This window comes from Helicoverpa zea, chromosome 8 (assembly GCF_022581195.2).
Source record: "Helicoverpa zea isolate HzStark_Cry1AcR chromosome 8, ilHelZeax1.1, whole genome shotgun sequence".
NCBI lineage: Eukaryota > Metazoa > Arthropoda > Insecta > Lepidoptera > Noctuidae > Helicoverpa > Helicoverpa zea.
Window position 1 is genome coordinate 12049265 of NC_061459.1, and position 23307 is coordinate 12072571.

The 23307-nt window shown below is 34.2% G+C and overlaps 1 protein-coding gene across 4 annotated transcripts in view; it reads right to left on the bottom strand.

Moving 5' to 3' along the window:
- LOC124632450 (nephrin-like) overlaps window positions 1-23307 on the bottom strand; it is a 271203-nt gene that overhangs the window by 51685 nt on the left and 196211 nt on the right. For all 4 annotated transcript variants that reach the window (XM_047167300.1, XM_047167301.1, XM_047167302.1 and 1 more), the window contains exons 4-6: window positions 9678-9874; window positions 1715-1825; window positions 176-382 (exon numbers count right to left, since the gene is read on the bottom strand). In XM_047167300.1, coding sequence (XP_047023256.1) covers window positions 176-382; window positions 1715-1825; window positions 9678-9874 — 515 coding nt within the window. The remainder of the gene's footprint in view (window positions 1-175; window positions 383-1714; window positions 1826-9677; window positions 9875-23307) is intronic.

Here is a 23307-nt window from a genome sequence, read left to right on the forward strand (position 1 = left end):
TCATTTTAACATTTATATTTTACAGAGCAAAGTTTTGCGTACCGGATAGTTGGGTACATATCCTAATTAAAATAGTAACTAATGTGATTACAACTTAGTTTATGCTACCTAATAATAATTAAAATACTCTATATTAACACGTAAAACAGTATACAAAAAACTAAAAAATACTTACAAAACAAATCAACTTTGACTGTTGTTTTCTGAGGCGATGCCAACAGCGTGTTATCTGCCGTGCAAGTGTATAACGCGCCTAAATGCGCTCTCGTTGCATTTCTGATCACTAGAGTTAATGACCGCGTTGGTGCACTATGCTCCCCTGCGCTTAGTGTGGCCAACACGCTGTCTCCTTGAAGCCATTGGATTCTTGGAGTAGGGTATCCTGAAACAAGACGATGAGCATTAAACAAACATATTTTTTTTTTGTTGGTTCTTCCCAGTTCACTACGGTTGTTGTCAAAAAACTTTGCTCGCATTGGATATCTGTCATATTTTGTTAATACATTTTTGAATATTGCGTAGGTAAGTCACTAGTAGCGAACTGTGGAGCGGTAATAGGCCGTTGGATAGTTCTCATTAAGTGTGGTGTAAACCAATGGGTGAAAATAGTTCAATTCAAAGACACATACTATACTTGCGTTTTTTTTGTGCCACAAAAACAAATGAAGAAGAGAATGAGTGCATTAGGTTTGTCCTTTTAATAAACGTTGAAGTATATAGAGTGTTCATGTTTAGACCAGTGTGAATATTGAAAACGATTTTGAATTACAAACACTATAACAAACAATGGTTCGTTTCTCAAATAACATTAAATTCCCCAGTTAGATTGTTATGTACTATTTGCTACACAATTGTTCCATTTTATGAATACAAAAATGTTTACAAAGAATATAGAGCAATTTGAATACTGGTGTATCAGATTTTTTTTTTTTAAAGAAGCAAAAGGTTGACTTCAAAGAATTTAGCTCGAAGATAGAATGTCCAGGAGGGTGAAAATAAACGATACATTCAATCAATTTCGTTTGAGTGGATGCGATTCTGGTGACTGTTGAAGTGATCGTTTGTTTCTCGTTCCTTCATTTTCTTTGTTTACATTACATTTGTGCTTTTTACTATTCAGAAAGGGAAGATTTATTTGTATTTTTATTTATACGACATGACCGGTTTTTGTTTTTTTTTTTTTTATAAGTATTTTACTGTTTAGATTCAGATTTAGAAATTGACCTGAGTGGTTGAGAATAGTGTGATGCGACTTCGAAAAATATCAAAATTTGCAAACATAATATAAATGGCTATATATTTTCTATTACTTCAACAAAAATACCCAAAATATCTCACTTATATTCCGTAGTTTAAGAACCATTTGGAGTTCCCATCGCTTTTGAACTTTTGAATTCATTTCCCAGGTGAGTCGAAATGTAGATCGAGTTTTCTGCTACAAAATTAACATTTATAGCCCCAGAGTACAAATTATTCCCGATAAAATGGAGATGGAATCGTTTCTAACAAATTAATACGGTCATTAGTGACTTGCATTTGCATAAAAAACACATATTTTTCAAGACGCCAATAAATTCACCAATTAAAGGCATATTTTAACGATTTAGCGATAAGACACTTAAATAAAATATAAGACAACTTTGATACAAAACTGATTCCGACACATAGCAAAGTCATTTGACTTATGAATAGCTCAATATTATAAAGTACTAACCGCCTTTCACGGAACATATTAATTTGAACTCTCCCCCTTCGTGATAAGGGCCAGCTGTGTTTGATAACTCCTTCCCATACTCGTCGAAGATAACTGGCTTGCTTGGAAGTTCTGTAACAAGGAAAATTCGATTATAGGATTACTCATACATAACTTATGTACCTGTAATTTTGTTATTTATTTAAGACTTAAAGTCCCAGTTATATTTAGAGTCCTGTTGTTGTAATTTTAGTCGAAACTTTTAAAGTCGATTTTTTTATTTTATCTGATTGGAGTTCTCGTCTTGAATCAACGCGCATTGAAATCAGTCCATCAGTTTAGAAGCTGCGACTCTACATACAAACATACGTTATTGGAGTCCCTAAACGTTAGTGAAGAAACCTTCTATTTTTATAAGAGGGTTTAAAATGAGACTGCAGTATCGCAAGTGTGACTAAAATCAATAGTAGCTATTTCGTTAGGTTAAGAACCAGAGCTAACTTTGCCGCAGAAACTTTTACTGGCCGGCCGGATTTTTTTTATACCTAGCTTCTGTTGTAAAGGGTTATTACGTACTTATATTGTGAGATTGCACCTACAACAGTAAGTGGTTTTTAGTAGTACAAATTATTTTATACACGGCATATTACTTAGTTTATTTTCTTGAACCTTTTCAGCAGTTCTTACTGAAAATGAATATGACAGCTGATTTTTCTATTATACTATTCTTCTTACATTTAATTTACAGAACATATTGTTTTATAACGTTTTTTTCCATCATTATTCTATTATTCATATATTAAAAGTAATAGCACACCCTATATCGAAATGCAATTATGCCATTACGCCATTAGCCGTGATTTTCATTAGAAATCAAACAACTACAGTGTGTATCTAACAATTATATCGATCGGCATCAACTTAGTTGCTTCACTAAAATAGACTATATATCACAATCAATTGAATGCAGTCAATTCAAATTACTGCGTGAAAACAATAGAACTTGCCTATGTTCCCGCTGAAAATTTATTCACAAAATGAAATCAGTACGCGGCGAATCGCAAAAGGCACTCAACGACCTCGGAATATCCTCAAATTGCGGATAAACAAACTACGAGCGCTCGAACGTGGCCGAGGAAATGAAAATATTTTTGTTGAGTCAAAACAAAAGCGATACCCGTATTCAGAGGAGGTTGCCGGCAATCATGCGAGGCTTTCATATCCATACCGTTGCACGGTATCGCTTACTAAAATGAACATCTGCCACCCCCTTCATTGTTTTGTACGTAACACATAAGTGCGGACTGAAATGAGAATTTGCCCAGCATTCGGGCACAAGAATGGCGGTATCTGCCGATGATGGCATATCCGCATATTTTTCGTTCTTCCGAATCGATGCTGACAGAATCGAGTGATTCGGTAGAGCATTGGGAAATTCTTCTGTGTCATGAAGAGCGTGGCGTATTGAAGTTCAATACTTTAATATAAGTAGCAGTTACTGGAACCCACTTATATTTGGAACAGTCTGAAAGATCAATTTGTTAATGTATGTAATTAAATTAGCAAGCAAGTAAATTGTGTCAAAATGTATGTAGGTAATGTAAATATTCGTAAAATGTAACGACTGTTTTGATCTTAATTTTGTTTTCGCCATACTCAATAAAGTAAAATAAAACCTTAGTAATGAAAAATTCAGGTTATGGATTCCAGGAATTACTCCGTGGTTTGATATTACATAGAGACATAAAATTTAGTTCTAGAAAACATTGGCTTCTTTTTAATATAAGCTTTGGTTATTTCACAACATTTATTTTATTTATTTACTTACTTTCACGATATTTATTTTTCCGAACCAAAACCAAATTACATCAATGTTCGACTGAATGATTCAGAATGTTTTCCAAGAACTATAAATACTGATGGAAGTGGAAAAATATTTTTCAATTCATCTCTCGTACTAACAATCGGTTACTAAATTCTTAGTACTTAATAGTTCTTTGGTATTTTTTTAAGTTATGTGGCTTCATAGAATTCATGTAAATAAATCATATAGGTAACATTGTTTTGGCCCAGCCAATGCAAAATATTATTCCTTAAAACCAAACTTTCTTCGTCTCCCCTCACAGAAAACCCGAATAAAAATGCAAATCATACATTCCGACACTCACAAAGATCGCATCAAGCTCATAAAAATCCACCGACAACCGAAGCAAAAGGCAGCGAAAGGTGTTTCTTTATTCCGACCAATAAAAAAGTTTTTTTTCGACCAAAAACTCCGCGCGTCTAAACTTTTTCGTGTCGATCCAGACGTAGATAGACGAAAACGGGTCAGAACGAGTTCCATCTGATATCAAGAAGCCCCATTATAGCAAACGTACTTACGTATAATACGCAGAGATTTCCCTTAATGGAATCTATTAGCTGAACAAAGAAACGTAATCTTACGTAATTAATTAAACATTTTCATGTTCGTGTATTTAGTGTGATCGTATTAATGATGTTTGTTTTGAAATAGGTACCTACATGAATGTATGGAGAAAGGAAAGATGATCGCTATTGAACATTGTTTTCCTGTTCTTTTGTTAGCTACCTGGGAACATAATTAAACTAATAACAACATGTAACGGTTTGTCATCAGCACACGTTGGTTGTGTTTTGTTTTACTTTGCTAATATGAGTCACTTTGATCTTTAAGTAAATGTATTGTATCAATATGATGACGCAATTATTTTTTTCACGTAGGTATAGTAATTAAACTGTAGTGTTGACACATACCTGTAGATTTCAATTTCATTTAAATAGAATACATGGAAATGATTGGACTACTTCCAAATTAATAAAAATTACTCTTCGAAATAACATCGACACCAAATTGTCGATTAAGTAATTGAATGAAAAGTTGAAAACCAATAACCTTCTTCAGAAACGGATATGAAGTGAATGACATACAATTCGTTTTATTGCCTTTGTAAACAATAATGAGTCGGCAGAAAGTTTCAATGGAAATGCTAATTTCAGTATTTATTTTTGGACGTCGTGTTGTTTAGTAAATTCAATGAAAGGGTTGTTTATTCTGTAGCAATGGCATAGAAATTGGTGGTTACTAGGTGTTCATTACCAGTATTTTTTGGAACTACCTAGGTATATTTTTAGGTATGAACTTAAGTTTTGTACAATCTTGAAGCCAATTTTGTAAGGGTCTATACTCCATTTAAAATAACATTAGAAATTTAAGTAAACCTTTTTTACTGTTTGTTCAACCGATTTTGACTTCTATTGCGTTAGTAGTATGATTAATGGCGGCTGCAGTAAATACTTGGTATTGTAACCACTATTTTGCTTTCAATTCCGTTCTTTTGTCTACGGAATAGAAGTCAAAATCGGTTGGTTTACTTAAATTTCTAATGTTATTTTAAATGGAGTATAGAAAACCTTCAAATTAAAATCTTAATTTAAAATGATTCTGAAATTTTCTTTGAAAAATTGTCTACCATTATCTAGATGTGGCCTAAAGTATTTTACTCGTCGTTTCATCTTTACGATACAGAAGGCATAATTAAACGCTTAAGGAAAATTCTCCCTCTTAGCGGCCTAGCCCCCTAATTAACAGGCACTTATCTGCTGTAAAGACCTCATTAATTTTGTTATTTTATTAAAACTCGTATTTTTTCGTGGTTTGTAAGTGACAAGCATCCGTCTGTATTAAAGAGAAATAAAAATAATAGGTGTAATTTGTATTCGTAAATGATTATCATCTTCCTCACCATGTCTAATTTTGGACGTTTAAAATCAATATCCTTATTCACATCCAATAGGTTTTAAGTTGATGCTACAAAAGTCCAAATCGTACTATAAAATTACAAAAGCTTTTCAGTGAAATTTCGGCTATCTTGTAAAATTACCCATACTTTGCACGCAAACTTCAGACTAAAATCTAGGTACAGTACTTACCAGCTTTACGTAATATCAAATTCTCTTATAAAGACAGGTATCCTTAAACTCAATGTAAGTTTTATGCAAAGACGCCAAGACTTGCCGGCTTTGAGTCACAACCTTTACAAGATTTTATCTTCATTCCTAATACTACGGCATTCAACCTTCAATACTGATATTTCAGTATTACCCTAATTCCGAATAGACATGAAAATGAAGATTTCAGCCCTCAAAGAAAAGCATATCTAAATAGCAAAGGTTGAAAGTAGTAACAATAATTTGACTTCCACCAAAAGGCCTTTAGTTTGTCCTTTGAGAGATAAAACGTTGAGATAAATGCAATATAAAACAGGTACAGCTTTAGATGTACAATAAAAGATAATGGAAAGCCGTGGATCTTGTTTTATAACGTGATAAATGTTTATGTGGAAAGTGGCCTGAGTTTTCATCACCTCTTCAATCCTGAAGTGCTGTGATAGCACATTCCTATCAACATCTGTCCCTAAAAACAGCATTGAGAAATAGACAAAATATTCCTAAATGAAACCATAAATATACATTTTAATTTCGAGGATATTATCAAGCTTGTCAAAACTTAATAAAAATACCGCATGAAATTGAGCATCTGTTTTATTATTTAATCCCCACTTCAGCCCTTAATCCGTCATTCATAAAACAAAATGTTGCCTTAAAAAATATCGTAAAAATGTAAGGAGCTCGCAACATAAGCAGGTAATCTATTTTACCGCCGTCTCCCCATCTCGATACACGTTCCGAATCTGGTAAGTCCTCATAAAATTTTAATTTCTACTGACCCGCATTTTTACTGTCAGCGAAGGAACGTAAATCATCCCAGGGCGTGTTTGGACTTCCCTTAAACTTTTCGTGTTGATTCGACCAGGATAACGTAGGGTCAAGTTTACGATCGTACTAGTTTTTATCGAGATTGCCCCACGGTACGGCTCATAGCTTTTGTTGGGCCGTTTCAAGGTGAATTATTTTATTAAAACACAAAAAGGGGAGAGCAGATACGGACGCGAGATTATGTGAGAATTTAAGAGTTTCGCCCATCTGTGAGCCGATCTCATTGAGATAGGCTAGATAGTTTTGGAGTACAGGTTTAATTTATATCGTGAATTATGCTTTGGATTATCGCGGAGATACTCTTCTTTATTTATCGCTTAATGGACGCGGAGTGTTTTAATTTGGTCGAGTCCTTATGTAATGAGTTTGGACTATTCGTTGCGAGCTTTTAGTAACATTTGCCAACTTTTACTGCTAACTTTTGCACTAGTGCAATAAATCTATTCAGACTAAGTGAATTGTTTAATAAATAATTATTAATCTTAAGCAATTTACATGTTTTTCGATAATTTTACGTTGGATGAAAAGTGTATTAACCCCAAACAAACGTAATTGAGACCACCATCACCAAAGTAAAGCCATCAAAATAGCTACTGTCGGAAATTACCACACAATGTTCTAGCAACTAAACTTCAATAAATTATTAAAGTGATCAGCGAACTGAATAATTTTAGATGTCACCCCTCTCCCATATTAATTTGGAATTGAAATTAACTGGAAGGAACTTAATTCCCCGCAAGTTATAAGATGGGGGGGTACTGAAAGGGGGGGGGGGAGATTACTAAGGTCGTAACCCCCTGCAACCTGTTAGACTATTGTTAGAATTAATATGTTACTCATGTTTGTGGTAGGTATGTCTTTGTTTCCAATACATCTGAAATAGCGTTCTAATTTCAATAATTTATTCAGGCTAATTCTGTTCGGTTACAATTACTACGAGTATAATTGTACCAAACTAAAACAAATGAAATGTCAAACGTTTTTGCTGATAAGGAAAATTTTATTCTATTTCTTTTCTGGCAATTTGAATTATCTACCGTTCCATTCTAAGTTGGTCTTAAAATACCACCAAACGTACATTTTACCTAAAATAACCAAACCTTAGTAATACCTATTCATTCACAGAGCATTGAAGCTTTATCTCGGAGGAAGTAAAATCTAATTAAGTAAGACATGTCCGAAAGCTTTCAACTTATGTAAACATGAGCTTTTCTTAGAAATTACTCAGTATTTTCTAGTATTCTGAGAGAATTACGTACATATTTTCGTAAGGAATTACTTTCATATTTTTGAAGGAAATTGTGGTGTAATGAAATAAACCTTGGTTCTCGATTTTTTGTTTCTTTTTGGGACAGAAATTAGGGAGATTTGTTTGCCTTTTGGTAAGTCTACTTAGGTATAGGTATATCTTTAAAATCATTGAATTTGTTTTTTCGGTTTTGAAACTAGGTACCTTTTAATACGCGAAAATAAAAAAATAATCTATAAATATCCGGATTGAAAATCCTTTTGGTAAGTCTGTTGAAAATCAAAATAAATATTTTTTATTTATTTTCTCTAGGCAATTGTCAACTCATTAATACAAAATGTACCTAAAGATACAAATTCATGGTATCTATTTCTCAATTGTTTCTCGGTTTGACTAACCTAAATTACAAAATACCAACTGTGCTAAATTGTTCAACAAAACCGCTCATTAATATAGGCGTCGTTTCCATCAACTGTAGGCCAAAAATAGACCAAGATAGAGTAATAAGATAATATACACGTTCGTTTAGACATTTGAGATATACCCACTAATTGTAATTAAAACTAACAGTGCGTGATAACTAAGTGTTAATTCGCGAATTAAGTGTTCAAAGTCAGACGTGTGACCTCCGGGTCGCAATGTCAGAACCATGACTCACTTTGTAATTTTTGAAGATATTTACAACAAACATTGTTTTTTACCCGGTTGCAAAGAAGGATTATGTTAAGAGTACATCCGATATTTAATGCTGTCTAACAATAAAGGAAAAGTGAATCCTGGGTGAATAATCCATTTAAGTCATTTCTTTGGGTATGTCAGAAGTCAGAAAGAGAACACTGAGTAATATAAAATGAATACGGCTTCCCATACACAGATTATATTAGCAAAATATGATATTCTTTTCATAATAATAAGACGCTAGACTTGTGTGTGTTGACTTGTAAATATTCTGACTGACCGCCGATAAGATACAATACAGAAATTAATATTTGTTCTATCGGTCATACTGCGTCGCACTATTTCTTATTGTGTTTGTCAATTCTAACCTATTTAGAAGCTTTTTTTTTGTGGCAACATTTCTGGATGAGACTTCGTTTTGAATCCCAGATGGATTAACTAAGAAACACTCATTACCTACATACCTACCACCTACTACACACCTATCATAAGTAAAATATATTAAGGGAATTAGATACTGTCACAAAGCTTCTCATTTCAGGCTTAAAGATTACACAACCTTTTGCCATTTGGAAACCCACGCAAAAAATATCAAGTTACTTATCGGACCATATAAAAGCATCTTAGGGCACAAAGGGTAATATTGTATGTAAAGGTCAAGAAATAAGTACAACTATAATCGATGAGAAGGACCCAGTAACTGTGAAAGAAGTGGACACAATAACCATGATAATATGAATTTCTAAATATCTTCTCATTTATTGCTTATTAAAAATACTGGGAGAAATAAATAAGTAAAATGTGCTTATCATTTTGTAATCATTATAAAATATGTCACGAAAAATACTAGTAGGTAAAAGGTTTTTGATTGCTGTTGATAAGCCACAATATAAAATCTCACGCTTGCTCATTTAAAATTTCGTACGCAATTTATTTTATACCACATTATTATAGTGGATTCTGATCGAGCAGAAATTTCATCGATTTTGTATTACTTATTTCATTTAATTGACCTATTATTTACTTGATAGCGGTTGTACACTCATATTTGCAGTCACTGATAATTTAAATTGATTGAGTGATTATAACCGATAAAGTATTATTAAGTTCAAATAAATTATTTATGTTCAATCTGCTGGCAAAGTGAAGTACATTAACCTTTTAAAATTAATTTTAGGTACAGTTTATACACCTACTTACCACCAAATAAATTAATAATACAAAATTAAATAAAATATGTATGTACGGTTTAATACTCACCGATGACATCGAGTGCTATTTTATAATTCCTAGTAGGCGACACATGGAAGTCGACGCGACATCTGTATATCGCGCGATCTCTTGATTTGATCTCGTGCATGCGTAGCCCAGCAGTGGGCGTGCTGTGCCAGTGCGCACGCCCATTGTAGGCCTCGTCGACCCAGTGCGCTGAAGGCCCTGGTACTCTTGTGTCGTAACTGTTGAAGAGAATTTTTGAATAAATAAATAAATACCTGATATGTTTAAGTCTATTCTTACAGCTGAAGTATTTTTGTATGTTAACATGAACAAAATTGTTTTATCTACTTATCAATAAGATTTATTGTAAAGCTACTTTCAATGCCGGCAAAGTTTATACCATGAAATATAGCAGTATTACACTTAAAAACCTTTTTGAATAACTAATTCATCCAATACATAACTAAATCCTGTTCCTTAAAAATCAAAACTAAAAGAAAACGGTTTTTCAAACTAAGGAAAAATATAATTAATATTATACCCTGAGATTAAAAATACAGAAATAAAATAGTCAAGTGTATAATAGGCCTTTTAAAAAACATAAATTATGCCATAAACATTTAGCCGTAAATAACTTACCTAACGTTACTAAAAAAACCAAATGGTTAATAAAATCTTACCCATTAGCATTTTATAAGCATTAAAAGGTTTTTTACCATTATTTTTAATTAAGTAATATTTCATAATTTACAAGTAAAATACAGGAGGTTTAGAGGAGATTTAAATACTGTTTCCTTTTTACGGTAAAAGTTTATAAGAGTTTTTGAATATGTATGTGAAAATGCGCTGTGAATATTTAAATAGCTTTTCAAATGTAATCGCGATATCTCAGGCATATACCTCTAATATCCTTTAGCCGTAGTTGGTCTACAATTAACATATTCTGTTACAGCCTTTTTATCTTCCCACTGCTGGGCACAGACCTCCTCTCACACGGAGAAGGATTGAGCATTAATCACCACGCTTGCTCATTGCCGGTTGGTGATTTCAGACTTAATAGTCCAGGATTCCTCAAGATGTTTTCCTTCACCTTTATATTAGCCATTGGTGTCTAAGATATACTTAGAAAGTACATACAAACTTAGAAAAGTTGCATTGGTACTTGCCTGACCTGGAATCGAACCCACGCCCTCGTACTCGAGAGGTTGGTTCTTTACCCACTAGGCCACCACGACTTTAATTACCACAATTAACATATTGCACAAATAAAAAACCATACCTACTATGAATAGTTTCCAAGAATTTTTGGAGAAACTTTATCAAGAAATCTGTCAGGTAGTCAATACACAGGTTAACGTTTATCACTGTCCTAAAAAAAAACTATAAAGTTTTCATCTATGTATTTACTTACTATTTCAGTTGTTTCATAGTAAAAACAAAGGTTATTATACCAAAAACTAACTTGTTTCCCGTGAATAACTGTAAACGGAGTTATTGATGATTACCCACTGGCTTCATTGTTTTATAGAACTAATTATAATATTTGATAGTAGAGCTATTATAAATGAGTAGCCAAATAATAAGCTGCAGTATTTGTGTTAATTTCATTGAAACTATTTTAGCTGGAATGTTAATATTGCTGTCTATTATTATAAAACTCGAAATGGCAATTATATCATAATGGCAGTCATTCTAACAACGCAATCAGTCCACTTAATCTTCTTCTAAATAAATACTAAATATTTAAGTGAACACGCTTCAGATACTAGCATATTTTACTTAGTTGAAGAAGTTCAAACGTCAAGAAAACTTCAAAAATAATAAGAATATAAATACCTACTATAAAAAGCTTCCAAGAAAAAACAATGTACGTAGAAAAAAAGGATGTTTAAATGTAAAGTTCGTCGTACAATCAATCGAAAATCAAGCAACAAATTACAGAATCGAGACGAAAACAGTAATTAAATCACATCTAAATATTCTGTTGAACTCGACAAAATGAATTGCTGCACCAGTATTTAACGATGCGATAGTAATCTCTATTTGTGCTGCAGTAAGCAGAATTGTTATCATTTGCAGAATTCTATGCACTACTGTGTGCTGTGTACAAATGTGCTTTTGATAGTACACTTATGAAATTAAACTTCTGTGTGTTAGTGTGACTGATGGTTTCAGTCATTTACGTTTGACTAAACCAGAAATTAGTTTCAATTCTAGCTATTCCAAATTGTCTTTGAGCCAAGTTGTCGTTAATGGTATGAAAATACTTCATTAAATGTCATCATCATCATTAATTTAAGAGCCCAGCTCTTGTCGGTGCAGCTCCTTCCATTTACACCTATCTAGCGCCAACTCCTGAACTTCCTTATACGTCACGACCTTCACCTTTTCTTTAATTTGCTTGATGTAGCTATATCTTGGACGACCCCTTCCTCTCTTTCCTTCGACCTTCCCTTCATTAAATGTACGTAGGAGTAAATAAAAATAAAATTATTTAAAACATAGATAGATAGATAGATAGATAGAATATTTTCCTAAATAATATACCTAGCTGATGAATACTTCAAAATAATAATTCACTACTATAAATAATATTAGATAGAATAGAATAAAACAAACCACTACCCTACATAGTCATTCCACAAATAAAACGCATACTAACCAACCGATTCATTCACAAACTCAATCAATACTTGTTCACTCAAATTCGCAATCACACGCTTTATTTGATCACGACTCGTGCATTGTACCAAGTCTATTGGAGTCCACTGATATAAACTGTCTAGTACTTGAATCAATACGGGTAGCTAAACTGCTGTGCGATTTAGCTTCGGTTAGCTTCGGAACGGACCACAAAGCGGCAACATTCAGTCTCGGTAGGTCCTATTAATTTGAAGTGATTTACATTTGAAGCTGCAGTTCAATAGTTAGAGGGTGACGAACATCTTCGTCGTCTATTCCGATATCTAGGAAGGCTGCACTTATCCTTTATAGCTAGTAAATTCCATATCACGTTCCGTACTATCTCCACTTAATAAATCCAGCACAGTATTAACTAAGGTAGTTAAAAACATTCTCCTGTTTATTATAGCAACAATACCTAATTACAAGGCTATATTTTAATTTAAAACAACCCAAAGGTCAACCATGAAAAGTTACACGCTCCAAGCTCGCATAATAAATCGTTGATATAATTACACGAATGAGTTTCCCAGGAATACCAATCCACGAGCATATTCCAACTTTACACGAGTATTATAATTAATTACTACGCATATAAAGCACTAACACGAGCCATGTTTCGTATTCCAACAAACGACTTCAGCATGTCGATTCTATAAAATATCACAACTCACTTCGACATCACTCTCACTTCGACTTCGATCTAAAGGTAGAATTCCGTGGACGCGACAATAGTCAACCTTTGAAAATGTATGGCACCGTTGTCGAGGCCCGTGACAGTCGCGCGCGGCCGACGAATTTCGTAAGCTGCTCGCGGCATTGTCAAAAATTTAATTCTGGTTTTACTAAAATTCTATAGATGTTATTAAGCGCTAGACCATGTTGAGAAGCGTACGGCCGCGAGCGGCTCACGAAATTCGTCGTCCGCGCGCGACTGTCGCAGCCCTCGGCAGCGGTGCCATACATTTTCATAGGTTGACTTTTGTCGCGCGCGGCTGCGACAATCGCGACCCACGGAATTCTACCTTAAAGTTTCGTGATTGACATTGTCAAACTACACTAGCGCTTCACTATCGAGCGTGTTGACAAGTTGAACTAAATCAAAGTCGAGATTTTGACAGATTTGTCAAAATCTGTCTATCTATAGGGGAGGTAGGGGAGAGATGGGCAGTTGGGAGACATGATCAAATCAGAATAAAAGGGGGGTCCTTTTATTCTGATTTCTGATCATAGTTTTGTTTTTTTTTTAATTGGGTAGTTTACGTTACCGACTGGTAACGGTGTTCATCCATAGACTATCTGTCATTTCTGTGAGTTGTCAAGAACAAACACTCGTAAAAGTACTTAAATATTTTGTTGCGGTTTCGGATCGTTATAAAGAGAAAACTAATGAAAGGTATGTGTATTTTCTATTATTAATTATTGATTGTCAAAATCTCCAGTTACAATTATAGTAAGTCGATGCAATCCACACCTATTATACCTTTAGAAGAGATTAATAAAATAAACACTTCTTTAATTAATATTATTTTTAACTTTATAACAAGAAATATAAAATTACTTCATGATTTTATCACAATTACGGCGAAAACCGGCGAAAACAAACAAGCTTAAACACAATATGAAGACAGAAGATACCCGATATATTACTTTCCTCTATGACAGAAGAGAAGAAAATATTGTCCACAGATTAATAATGGTATTGGCGCTGTCAGTATTTTTTTTCGTAGGGTAAGCATAGATTATATTCACAGCACGAATTTAGAGATTTCTGTTTATTTTATACTTAAAAGCTGCCTCAAATTCCTTACAATAACAAATTATAACTAAAACATCATATTTAGCTAAAATTCTGTGTCAAAACTGATAAAATTAAAAACTGATTAATCTCGGTTGACATTTTGTCGAGTGGGGAAGTCACTAGCACAGCATTGGTCGATGTCGAGCTCACTTCACTTCGCAAGTGATTAGGTGATGTTTACAGAATGCAAAATCAAGGTCGTTCTGAATCGAATGCGAAGTGAGAGTGAATAGCGAAGTGAAATGCGAGTTGTTGTTCGAATTTTATAGAATCGACGTGCAGGCAGGCCTTGGCCCTGTTGCGCCCCGCTGGGGTTGCTGACAGTATTCTACTTGTGTAGCCCTTTCATTTGATACCCATATTGAGGGGGCTGTGCCATTTTGTGCCGGCGGCCATATTGGATTTAATTAAAGGTGTATACAAAATTTCAGACCAATCGGTTGACAGGAAGAGGGTGAAATTTGAATTACTAAATTTGATCCAAGAATAAATAATAAAACAAACGGGGTGAGCTAAATAAAACCGTTTAAATATCTCGTAATGTTGAAACTGATTGTAATTTTTAGGAAAGCTCTTTCATTATATCTAGCCGAATATAAGAAATGGCAATAAAAGTTGATAATGATCTGTAAAATCTGATTTTTTATGCAATAAATTGTGAAAAAGTGCCCATCCCTCCCCTACCTCCCCTAAAGTATGAAATGACATTACGAATCGAAGTGAAATGCGAGTTGTTGATCGAGTTTTATAGAATCCCAGTACAGGTGACACAGTGCGTAATAAGTTCATAACTTGATAATAAAATTTACGCCACTTCTCGACGCTCCGGAACACAGACTTGGGGTGCCAATTATGCAAAGTTCCACTCAAGAACTTCTAGCTTTGTGACTAACTGTCACGATTTGCGCAATCGCTAAGCACGAAATTAATGCCGTTCCTATTCAATTACAATTGTATTTAATTAAATGAAAATTGAAAGTAAATAACGATGAACTATTCAATTAAGTTGAGGCGCATCTTCAAATAGATTGGTACACATAAAATTACCATAAGTGTTTTGACGTAAGCTCTCCGGGTTATAGGGGGAGACGAATTTCTGTTTCGTGATAGTGCGAAAACGTGTCACAATATACGGGGGTAGATAAGTAAAACAACACTCAGAGACGTGACCTTAAAGCGGGGAAAAGATAATATAACGCTGAAACAGTTCACCTTATATAGCAAAGTACTGAACAAGCAGCGAGCTTAGTATCGGTTTATTATGCTGAGATCGAAAAATAACGGTATCAATCTCGACTAGGCGTAAAAATTGAGTCTTCTCAGCTATATTTGGTAGCATATATTGTAACAAAGCATAAATCAGACAAATGTTACAAACTACACTATTATTAGACACTTATTTAGTACTGTCGTAATTTTAGATAATCCAAAAATAGAAGGAAATCGTTTCTCAGTTTTGTCTTTGAAACCTAGACAGGCAAAGGTAAGTGGACATGTTATATTAAAAAGTTGATGATGATGATGATTAAACTGAACGGTCAAGTTTCTAAGCGGTTCAAATCCCGGTGTAAACGCTAAACTAATTAGCTGACAATCAATTAACTAGACATGAGATCGATGCTTGCATTAGCCATGTTCCATGTCGTTTGCTAGTCATGCCCAAGATATAAGGTATTACATTACACTAATCTCTATTGTTTCCATTAAATGATGATTAGGGGAACATTTAGCTGGTAGCATCAAACTGTCTTTATTATAAGTTCTTAGAAGATCAATTGAATATATAATGTTAGTTAGTGATTTTTTTATGTTTGTAATTGTCTATAGATTCTGTATTTGTTTGTGTGTGTTTCTGTTTATATTTAATTAGTCCTAGAAGCCTAATCTATTTCGAACGTACACAAAGCCTTAACATACGTCTCAGAGGCGTACACATATAAAAGCCCCGATTTTAGGTACATTATTTAATTATTATTTTTATTATTGAGCAGAAATTTTAATTTAGAATATAAACTAAAAATAAAACAACACTGTTATTAATTATAACTATAATTACAGTTATTTATTACAACAAAAAAACAATATGCATAAATTGGAACAAAAAAAATTAACTTCTTCAAAATCAGCTAAAACATATATATTTTTTTGAATACCAAATATTTTTTTTTTATGCTAATATCTATTCTTAGAGCAAACATTACAACTAATCAGATTTGAGCTTTAACAGTTGACCAAATATGTCCATTCTGAGTACGATTACGAACACGATAAATCCGCTCCGAGTTGGTAGGTGGTAAAACACGGTCTGCAACAGATGATGGACCAGCTTCTGCAACAAGGGTAGGGTCGGTTTCTTCAGAGGCTCCAGATTCTTGTAAAGACGAAACGTACTCAGACACTTCATTATTTTCGTCCTCGCTTTGAACGTTGTCGATAATCTGGTTATCCTCAACTTGGGAATCGGAATCTTCCTGAGAAGGATTGTCTTCCTCGTTCAAAATTGCAAAAATATCGTCTTCGTCTAATACATTAGACCGTGACATATTTATACCTGAAACAACGCCGAAAAAAGATATAAAATATACGAAAAATAAGCAATAGTAAAATCACTCAATCTCAGTTAAAAGTTACACAAAGCCTAAACATACGTCTCGCAGGCGTGCAACACTTCGATAAATCAAAAATGGCGGGACTTACCTCAACGATACGGGCACCGTCCTCTAGCTCCCGTCGGCCACGGAGGTAACAGAAGAGCACCACGCGCTAGCTTCAACCGTTAGAAAAAAACAAACGATATTCGAATGCGTGTACGTCTCGCAGGCGTAGATTAGGCTTCTAGGGTTAGTTTCTTTTTCTGTTAAATTGTAATTTGGATATGTTTATTGTGTAAATATGGAGTGTAAATTCCGAAATAAAGATTTATTTATTTATTTATTTATAATATTAAATCAAACACGAGAATCTCGTGAAAGCTAAGATACAAAAACAAATGAAGTCTCCTGACTAAGCGCACGAGCTGGTCGACATGGGGAATGTCGTCGAATATTGTTGTGTCGATTATCGTGACGGCTAATGGTCCAATGGAGAAGAAGAGAGTAGCCTCCAGTCTCGATCAACATCTTGGGAGGCTCTCGCTGGGCTATTGGATCAGGGATATCCACCTGTCACTTAAAATATCACTGCTAACCACCAGTAACGTATATTCATACTTGCTACATTTTGTATTATAATAAATAATGAAACCTACTATAAGACCTAATAAGGCCTAATAAGCTCTATATTACAACATCTGTTCCTATACATTCAGTCCTACATTTATCCGCTAAATTAAGAAAACAGTGAGTCATCGCTCTCCAGTGACGTAACCACGCCCATTAACCGATGAGATCAACCTTAATTATAAAGCTTAGATCACATTGATTAGATCGCGCGAGTTTTCATTACAAGATAAAAGCAGCTTTGAACGAAATAATTAAGGCGTCTTTATAGATGACCAGTCAACTGACAGAACAGTTTTGACTTGATTAAAACAAATAAAAAGAAAGTTGACTTCACTGTTATTTTCTGTCAACTATTCCTGGCGAATTTTACTCAAAATAAGTTGAGAACCTCCAAAATTGTACGAAGGCAAAATCCGCAAAAACGTTATATTTTACTATACCAATATCACTACAAAGGTCTGCATGCTTTGCCCTATCTAGAACATTCTAGGATACAAGACAACTTTCCAAAAGCTAGCTCCAAATCGGATCCCATAAACGAAAGTGGAATCAGCCTACCGATATCACTAAACCTTCCCCGGACCGGGTTTTCTCGTACGTTTTTTCTACTATCAGATTCTATCAAGTGTTCGGGGGAAAATCTCACGAGCATGTAAAGCCGGAATACTGTTTCGGATCATCCGGTATTTTTTGGGCACTTTACGAATTGATATCGCGTACCTGCTTACTTGGTTCATACCATGGCGAATAAAATGACTAGCGGAGGTGCCGTAACGGAAATTCTCCTAGGAGGAACGTTACTATCTTTGCCCTCATACGCCTTCTTTGGACCCGACCATATTTTGTAATACTAAAAATCGTCGAATCGTCTAGTCAGTTAACTCGTAACTGGGTCGTTTTGGTTATGCCCACCGTACGTGCTTGACCTAGAAGAAGGCGCCTGACCTACCTGCACTATGGTATCTCCGTTCATTTTCCTTATTCCGTGGTAGATACCATATCGGGAAGTCCTCTTACGGATTGCCGAATAGCAATAGCTGATTTCCTATTCCCTGTACAGAAAATAGGTTGTTTTTTCCATCCAGTGTAGATTAGTATCTTGTTTTCTTTTTTCTGTTACCGTTTTTTTTTTGTGGTTGCTTATTCTGTGGTATGGTTTCGTGTCAAGGTTACAACGCTGAATTATGGTCACGACATTGTAGTCAAAACCGCGGAAGTAATTTTAAATTAGGGGTTTATAATTGTACAATGTAAAAATATCATTTTAATGTTATCTAGATAATATATTTTGTAAATTACTTACCTTGACCTGTTTCAACAATTTATAAATTATTACCCAGGAAATTCTTTCTTCACAAAATATTGAATTCCATATAATATTTATACCGCGAGGGTTCAAGTGAAGACGGATCGGGTTAGCACCTCATTTGTCAAAACCGAATGAAGGGTTGCTGCGAAAATGAGGAACTTCTAAATGTCCCAATGTCTTTCTATTTCATTTGATAAATTGCCTGAACTCGATTCATTGGTATCATCGAAGTTCAAATAATGTTTTGTTCTAAAATAAAATAAACAATTCGCGCTTCGTTATTTTCGATGTCGATATTAAATGCATGAAAACATTTGTATCTATGAAAATATTTTGATACGCAAACTTTTTACGTTTCAATGATCTCTATACTTTTTTTTACGTAGGGGTCCTATGTAGTGTTGCAATATCGTGTATCTTCGTAATAACTAGTGACGTCCTCTCGATGTTCGTATATGTATATTTAGTATTATTTTCTCCACCCCGATTGAATATGTATATTTAGTATTATTTTCTTCACCCTGATTTAAGATGTGCTATAAATACATACAATTTAACTCAATAGAAATTAACTGTAATTTAATTTATTCCAGATATACCTATATCAAAGAAAAAAAATATGGCATATTCTTCGGGATATCTTGTTTAGGCTCCGTGCCAAATTCTATCATAATCGAATCAACGATTTAACCATTAAAGAGAAGGTATAACAGATAATGAAACAGTTATTAATATTAATGAAATAATTTGTGTTAACATTTCATTAGATATAACAATAGCACCTATTAACAGTTCATTCACTCGATTTTGATTTCTAGTGCATTGTGACATGCAGCCGTAGTCAATATTTAGTACGGTAAACTTATTGCTTTCATTGTAACCCTTAACGTCTTTGAAATAAGAGTCAAAATTGACTAAAATAACTGCAAAACGGTCTGTTTCTAATGTTATTTTAACGTAAATCAAATGAGCGAATGTTTATAATTAGGATTGTATATTAGCTCTGATGCTAACTGATCCATACTAAAATCTTGAGTGTTATTATTAACCTATTTCCATTTATTTTCCTCCTTTTCATTACCGCTAAAAATCGGAAATACTGTTCACATAATTAACCATAATAATTAAATAAGAAACTTAGATATATTTTCATTGATGTTAGAGAAATACAAATTAGTAGTCCCAAATATTTAAAAGGAGTGTATCAAGGACATAGGATACCTACCGTTGTCTTCAAAAATTGCTCCGAACCAAGTTTGGGTCGGTGATAAAAAATTATATTCAAAGTTTCCCCCTCTTCTCAATTATAGGAACTTTTATTGGAGTTTGTGAAGATGTCAACACCTTGTGGGAGTTAGGTTTATCCTTTAAATATTAGTATTAGCCTTATTCTTTTACCTATGTTTGAAGGTAAGCTGAATAATGGGATTTTAATGCGCCGTATTGGAGCTAGGTTTTATATTGGTACAGAGATTTTCACATAGTTTAGACCGTACAGCATACTATAAGGCCTGAATTGGATCACACCTTAGACTTCTGTTAATATAAAGAACACCAGAATTCAACCATGATATATTAACAGTTGGTTGGTTACTAAAATAAACGCATGAAAGCTGTCTTACAGCGCCTACCAGTTACCTTTGAAAACCACGTCTTACACATTATGTATTCTGAAGAATATATTACCAAGAAAACGGCTTATAATTTTAGTAGACGTAACAATTTTAATAGCAAGACATTCCCATTCATGTAGCCAAATAATTTCACCACCATTTCCTACCAATTAACTACCATGTATCTTCTTTAAACGTAAATGTGCAGGCACCACTTAAATTCCGCCAAGCAAAGGATCTTATAAAGAATAATTGAAGACAGCAACTTTGCATGAGAATTGGCGTTGAGCCAAAAGCTTGGCACAGTAACCGGTTTATGCAATAAACAATTTTCGTGAAATAAAGTGATGTAGCCATACTTGCAAACGTCACGAGCTTGCATTCAATCTAAAGGGTTTATGGAGGTATTTTGAATTCATCGCTATTTATTTACTTACTGTGGATTTTGTTCTGTATTATTTATAGCAGATTTAACTGTGGAGTAGCTGTATACTAAACAGTTTGGCTCGATTGTTGGTTGTTAGTTCATTCTGAAGATGAAGAGATCGTGAATCTAATCAATTTTTTTTGTCAGACTGATACTGGCTGGATATCTGATCTTTGTAACATTCATCGCCATACTGATGTATAAGCCCAAAAAAGCTATCAGCCGACTAAAATTAGGCCTTGTCTTATATTGGTTTACGGTAATGCAAATAAGAAGATTGTCACTGTGTAGCAAGCCTATTTAACTAATCTGTTTACATAACAGTACACTCTTTTCATTCTTATTGAAAATATATTATGATCGTATTTAAAGTCTTGGAAACACAATTGTTTTTTCTTGACGTGAAGTGATTAATATAAAACTTAACGTCATGACTACGCTTGCGTGAATAAATAATTATGTTGTGTCATTTGACACGGGATTTTTACTGGGCCAGAAATAAATTATAAGACTATGGAAATTTATTTCTCGTTAAAATTAAATTAGTTGGGTACCTAAATATAACCGAATTCGGTTGAGAAAATCATATAGAAAAACCAGCCAAGTGCGAGTCGGACTCGCGCATGGAGGGTTCCGTACCAGAGCAAAATGAGCAAAAAAATCACGTTTGTTGTATGGGAGCCCCCCAAAATATTTATTTTATTCTAGTTTCCAGCATTTGTTGTTATAGCGGCAACAGAAATACATCAACTGTGAAAATTTCAACTCTCTAACTATCACGGTTCATGAGATACAGCCTGGCGACAGACGGACGGACGGACGGACGGACAGAGGAGCGAAAACAATAGGGTCCCGTTTTACCCTTTGGGTACGGAACCCTAAAATCTGGTCCAGGTACATTGGTCACCCATCCACGGACCGACCACGCAACCACGACCGAACATCGCTTAACCTTATGATCAATCGCCCCTACGATTGTTACTAACTACAAGCTGTTAACTAATGACAATGGAACTCCATTTTAGTTCCAAGAATTCAACTGCACAATAAACCACTCTAAGTTCGTCACGTAATCAATCAACGTATTTACAAAATTTCGAAAATTCATTAGCGTAGCCAAACCAAATTACTGAGCTAAACTGACGTATCCGTTGTATCGTTGCAGGCTAAATATCGGAAGCTCACCCTATTATTTGCCGGGATACCCCACAACGTTAAATATGAGCCGAAACTTCCGCCACGGTTAATTTTACTAACTGGAGTAGTAACCGCACTGTTAAACATGGTATGTTGGTAAATAACAATGACTGTTGATTCTGGCCATCATTGTTTAGGCTTGAACGGCGCTGATGGAATCGTGTTATTGACATCATGAGGTTATATGCAATTGATATTCTGTTTAATGCACTTTTGAAAACTGTATTACGTAGATTTATTGTGTTTTAAGAAAATAAATTGCAAATTATAAAAGTATATTGCGGTATAAAAAGAAAAAAAAAAGCTACTGCTCTTACATTGTATGGTGCATTTGATATGATTATTACTTTCTTGATTATGCTTCCAATTTCTCCAGTTCACAGTGCACATATTACTCTTCTTACCATACATTTTAGAGTTACTACATAATGCTATGTTATACACCTAAGCAGAAACTCAATGCCTTCAGAATTCAAACAGAAGCAGGTACAATACTGCACAAAAGTCATAATTCTCCAAATTTAATCATAATTATGATGATCAATATAATAAACGAACAAACGGGCACACTGCCAAACTAACTTAGTAGAACCAAGTCACCCAATTTCAGTTCACTTTTATATAGTCAATCAAGCCTTCTAACCGACGTCGGAGGCACTGAAGCCTGAATAAACACTAATAATGAAATGGAATTAAATTTAGTGGACTGTTTGTTTGTTTCTGTGCCCGCCGTTTGCAAAATTAGGACCTCTGCATATTAAGTTTGGTTTCATGATTCGAAATCCTGAAAAGCCAATTAGGGTTGGGTCGGTATTATGCTGGATTGAAAGGCGATTTCAAAAATTGGAAGTGACAAGGCAAATGTTTGTTGACGGAATTGGTTGATAAAGCGGGTGGGCAATACTTGTGTGTGTAAATGTATGCCTATTGTCTTTGTATGTATGTGTGAGTTCGAAAGCGTTCTGTAGTAGCCAAGTCGTTTTGTCTTGCAAAGATATTGTGCTTGTACATTTGCACAAACAACTAAAGATCACCCGCTTTCGTGAAATAAAACATCTACAGCTGGTTTTTTTTATTGTTAAAAAATAAATCGTAAAATTTATTTTTTCTTAGCATTCTACCACTCCTCTAAAGTAGTAAGTAAAGACTATTTTTAAGTCCACACGTTTATACATTTAATTATTGCGTTTTATTTCAAGGCAACTTTATAAGACGGTTGCATAAAAGATGCTGAAATTTTTGTAATAATATTTTGAGACTGTCATACTCATAGTAATTTCATCTTTATATCCAACTGCGAAGAAAAGTGATATTTAACTATTTGAAATTATTATTCTAAATGCTCAAGTACATTGTATTAAATTTTTCGATGAATTGTTTCTAAAATCTTTTTGATAATCCAGAGATTATCGCCCAAATACA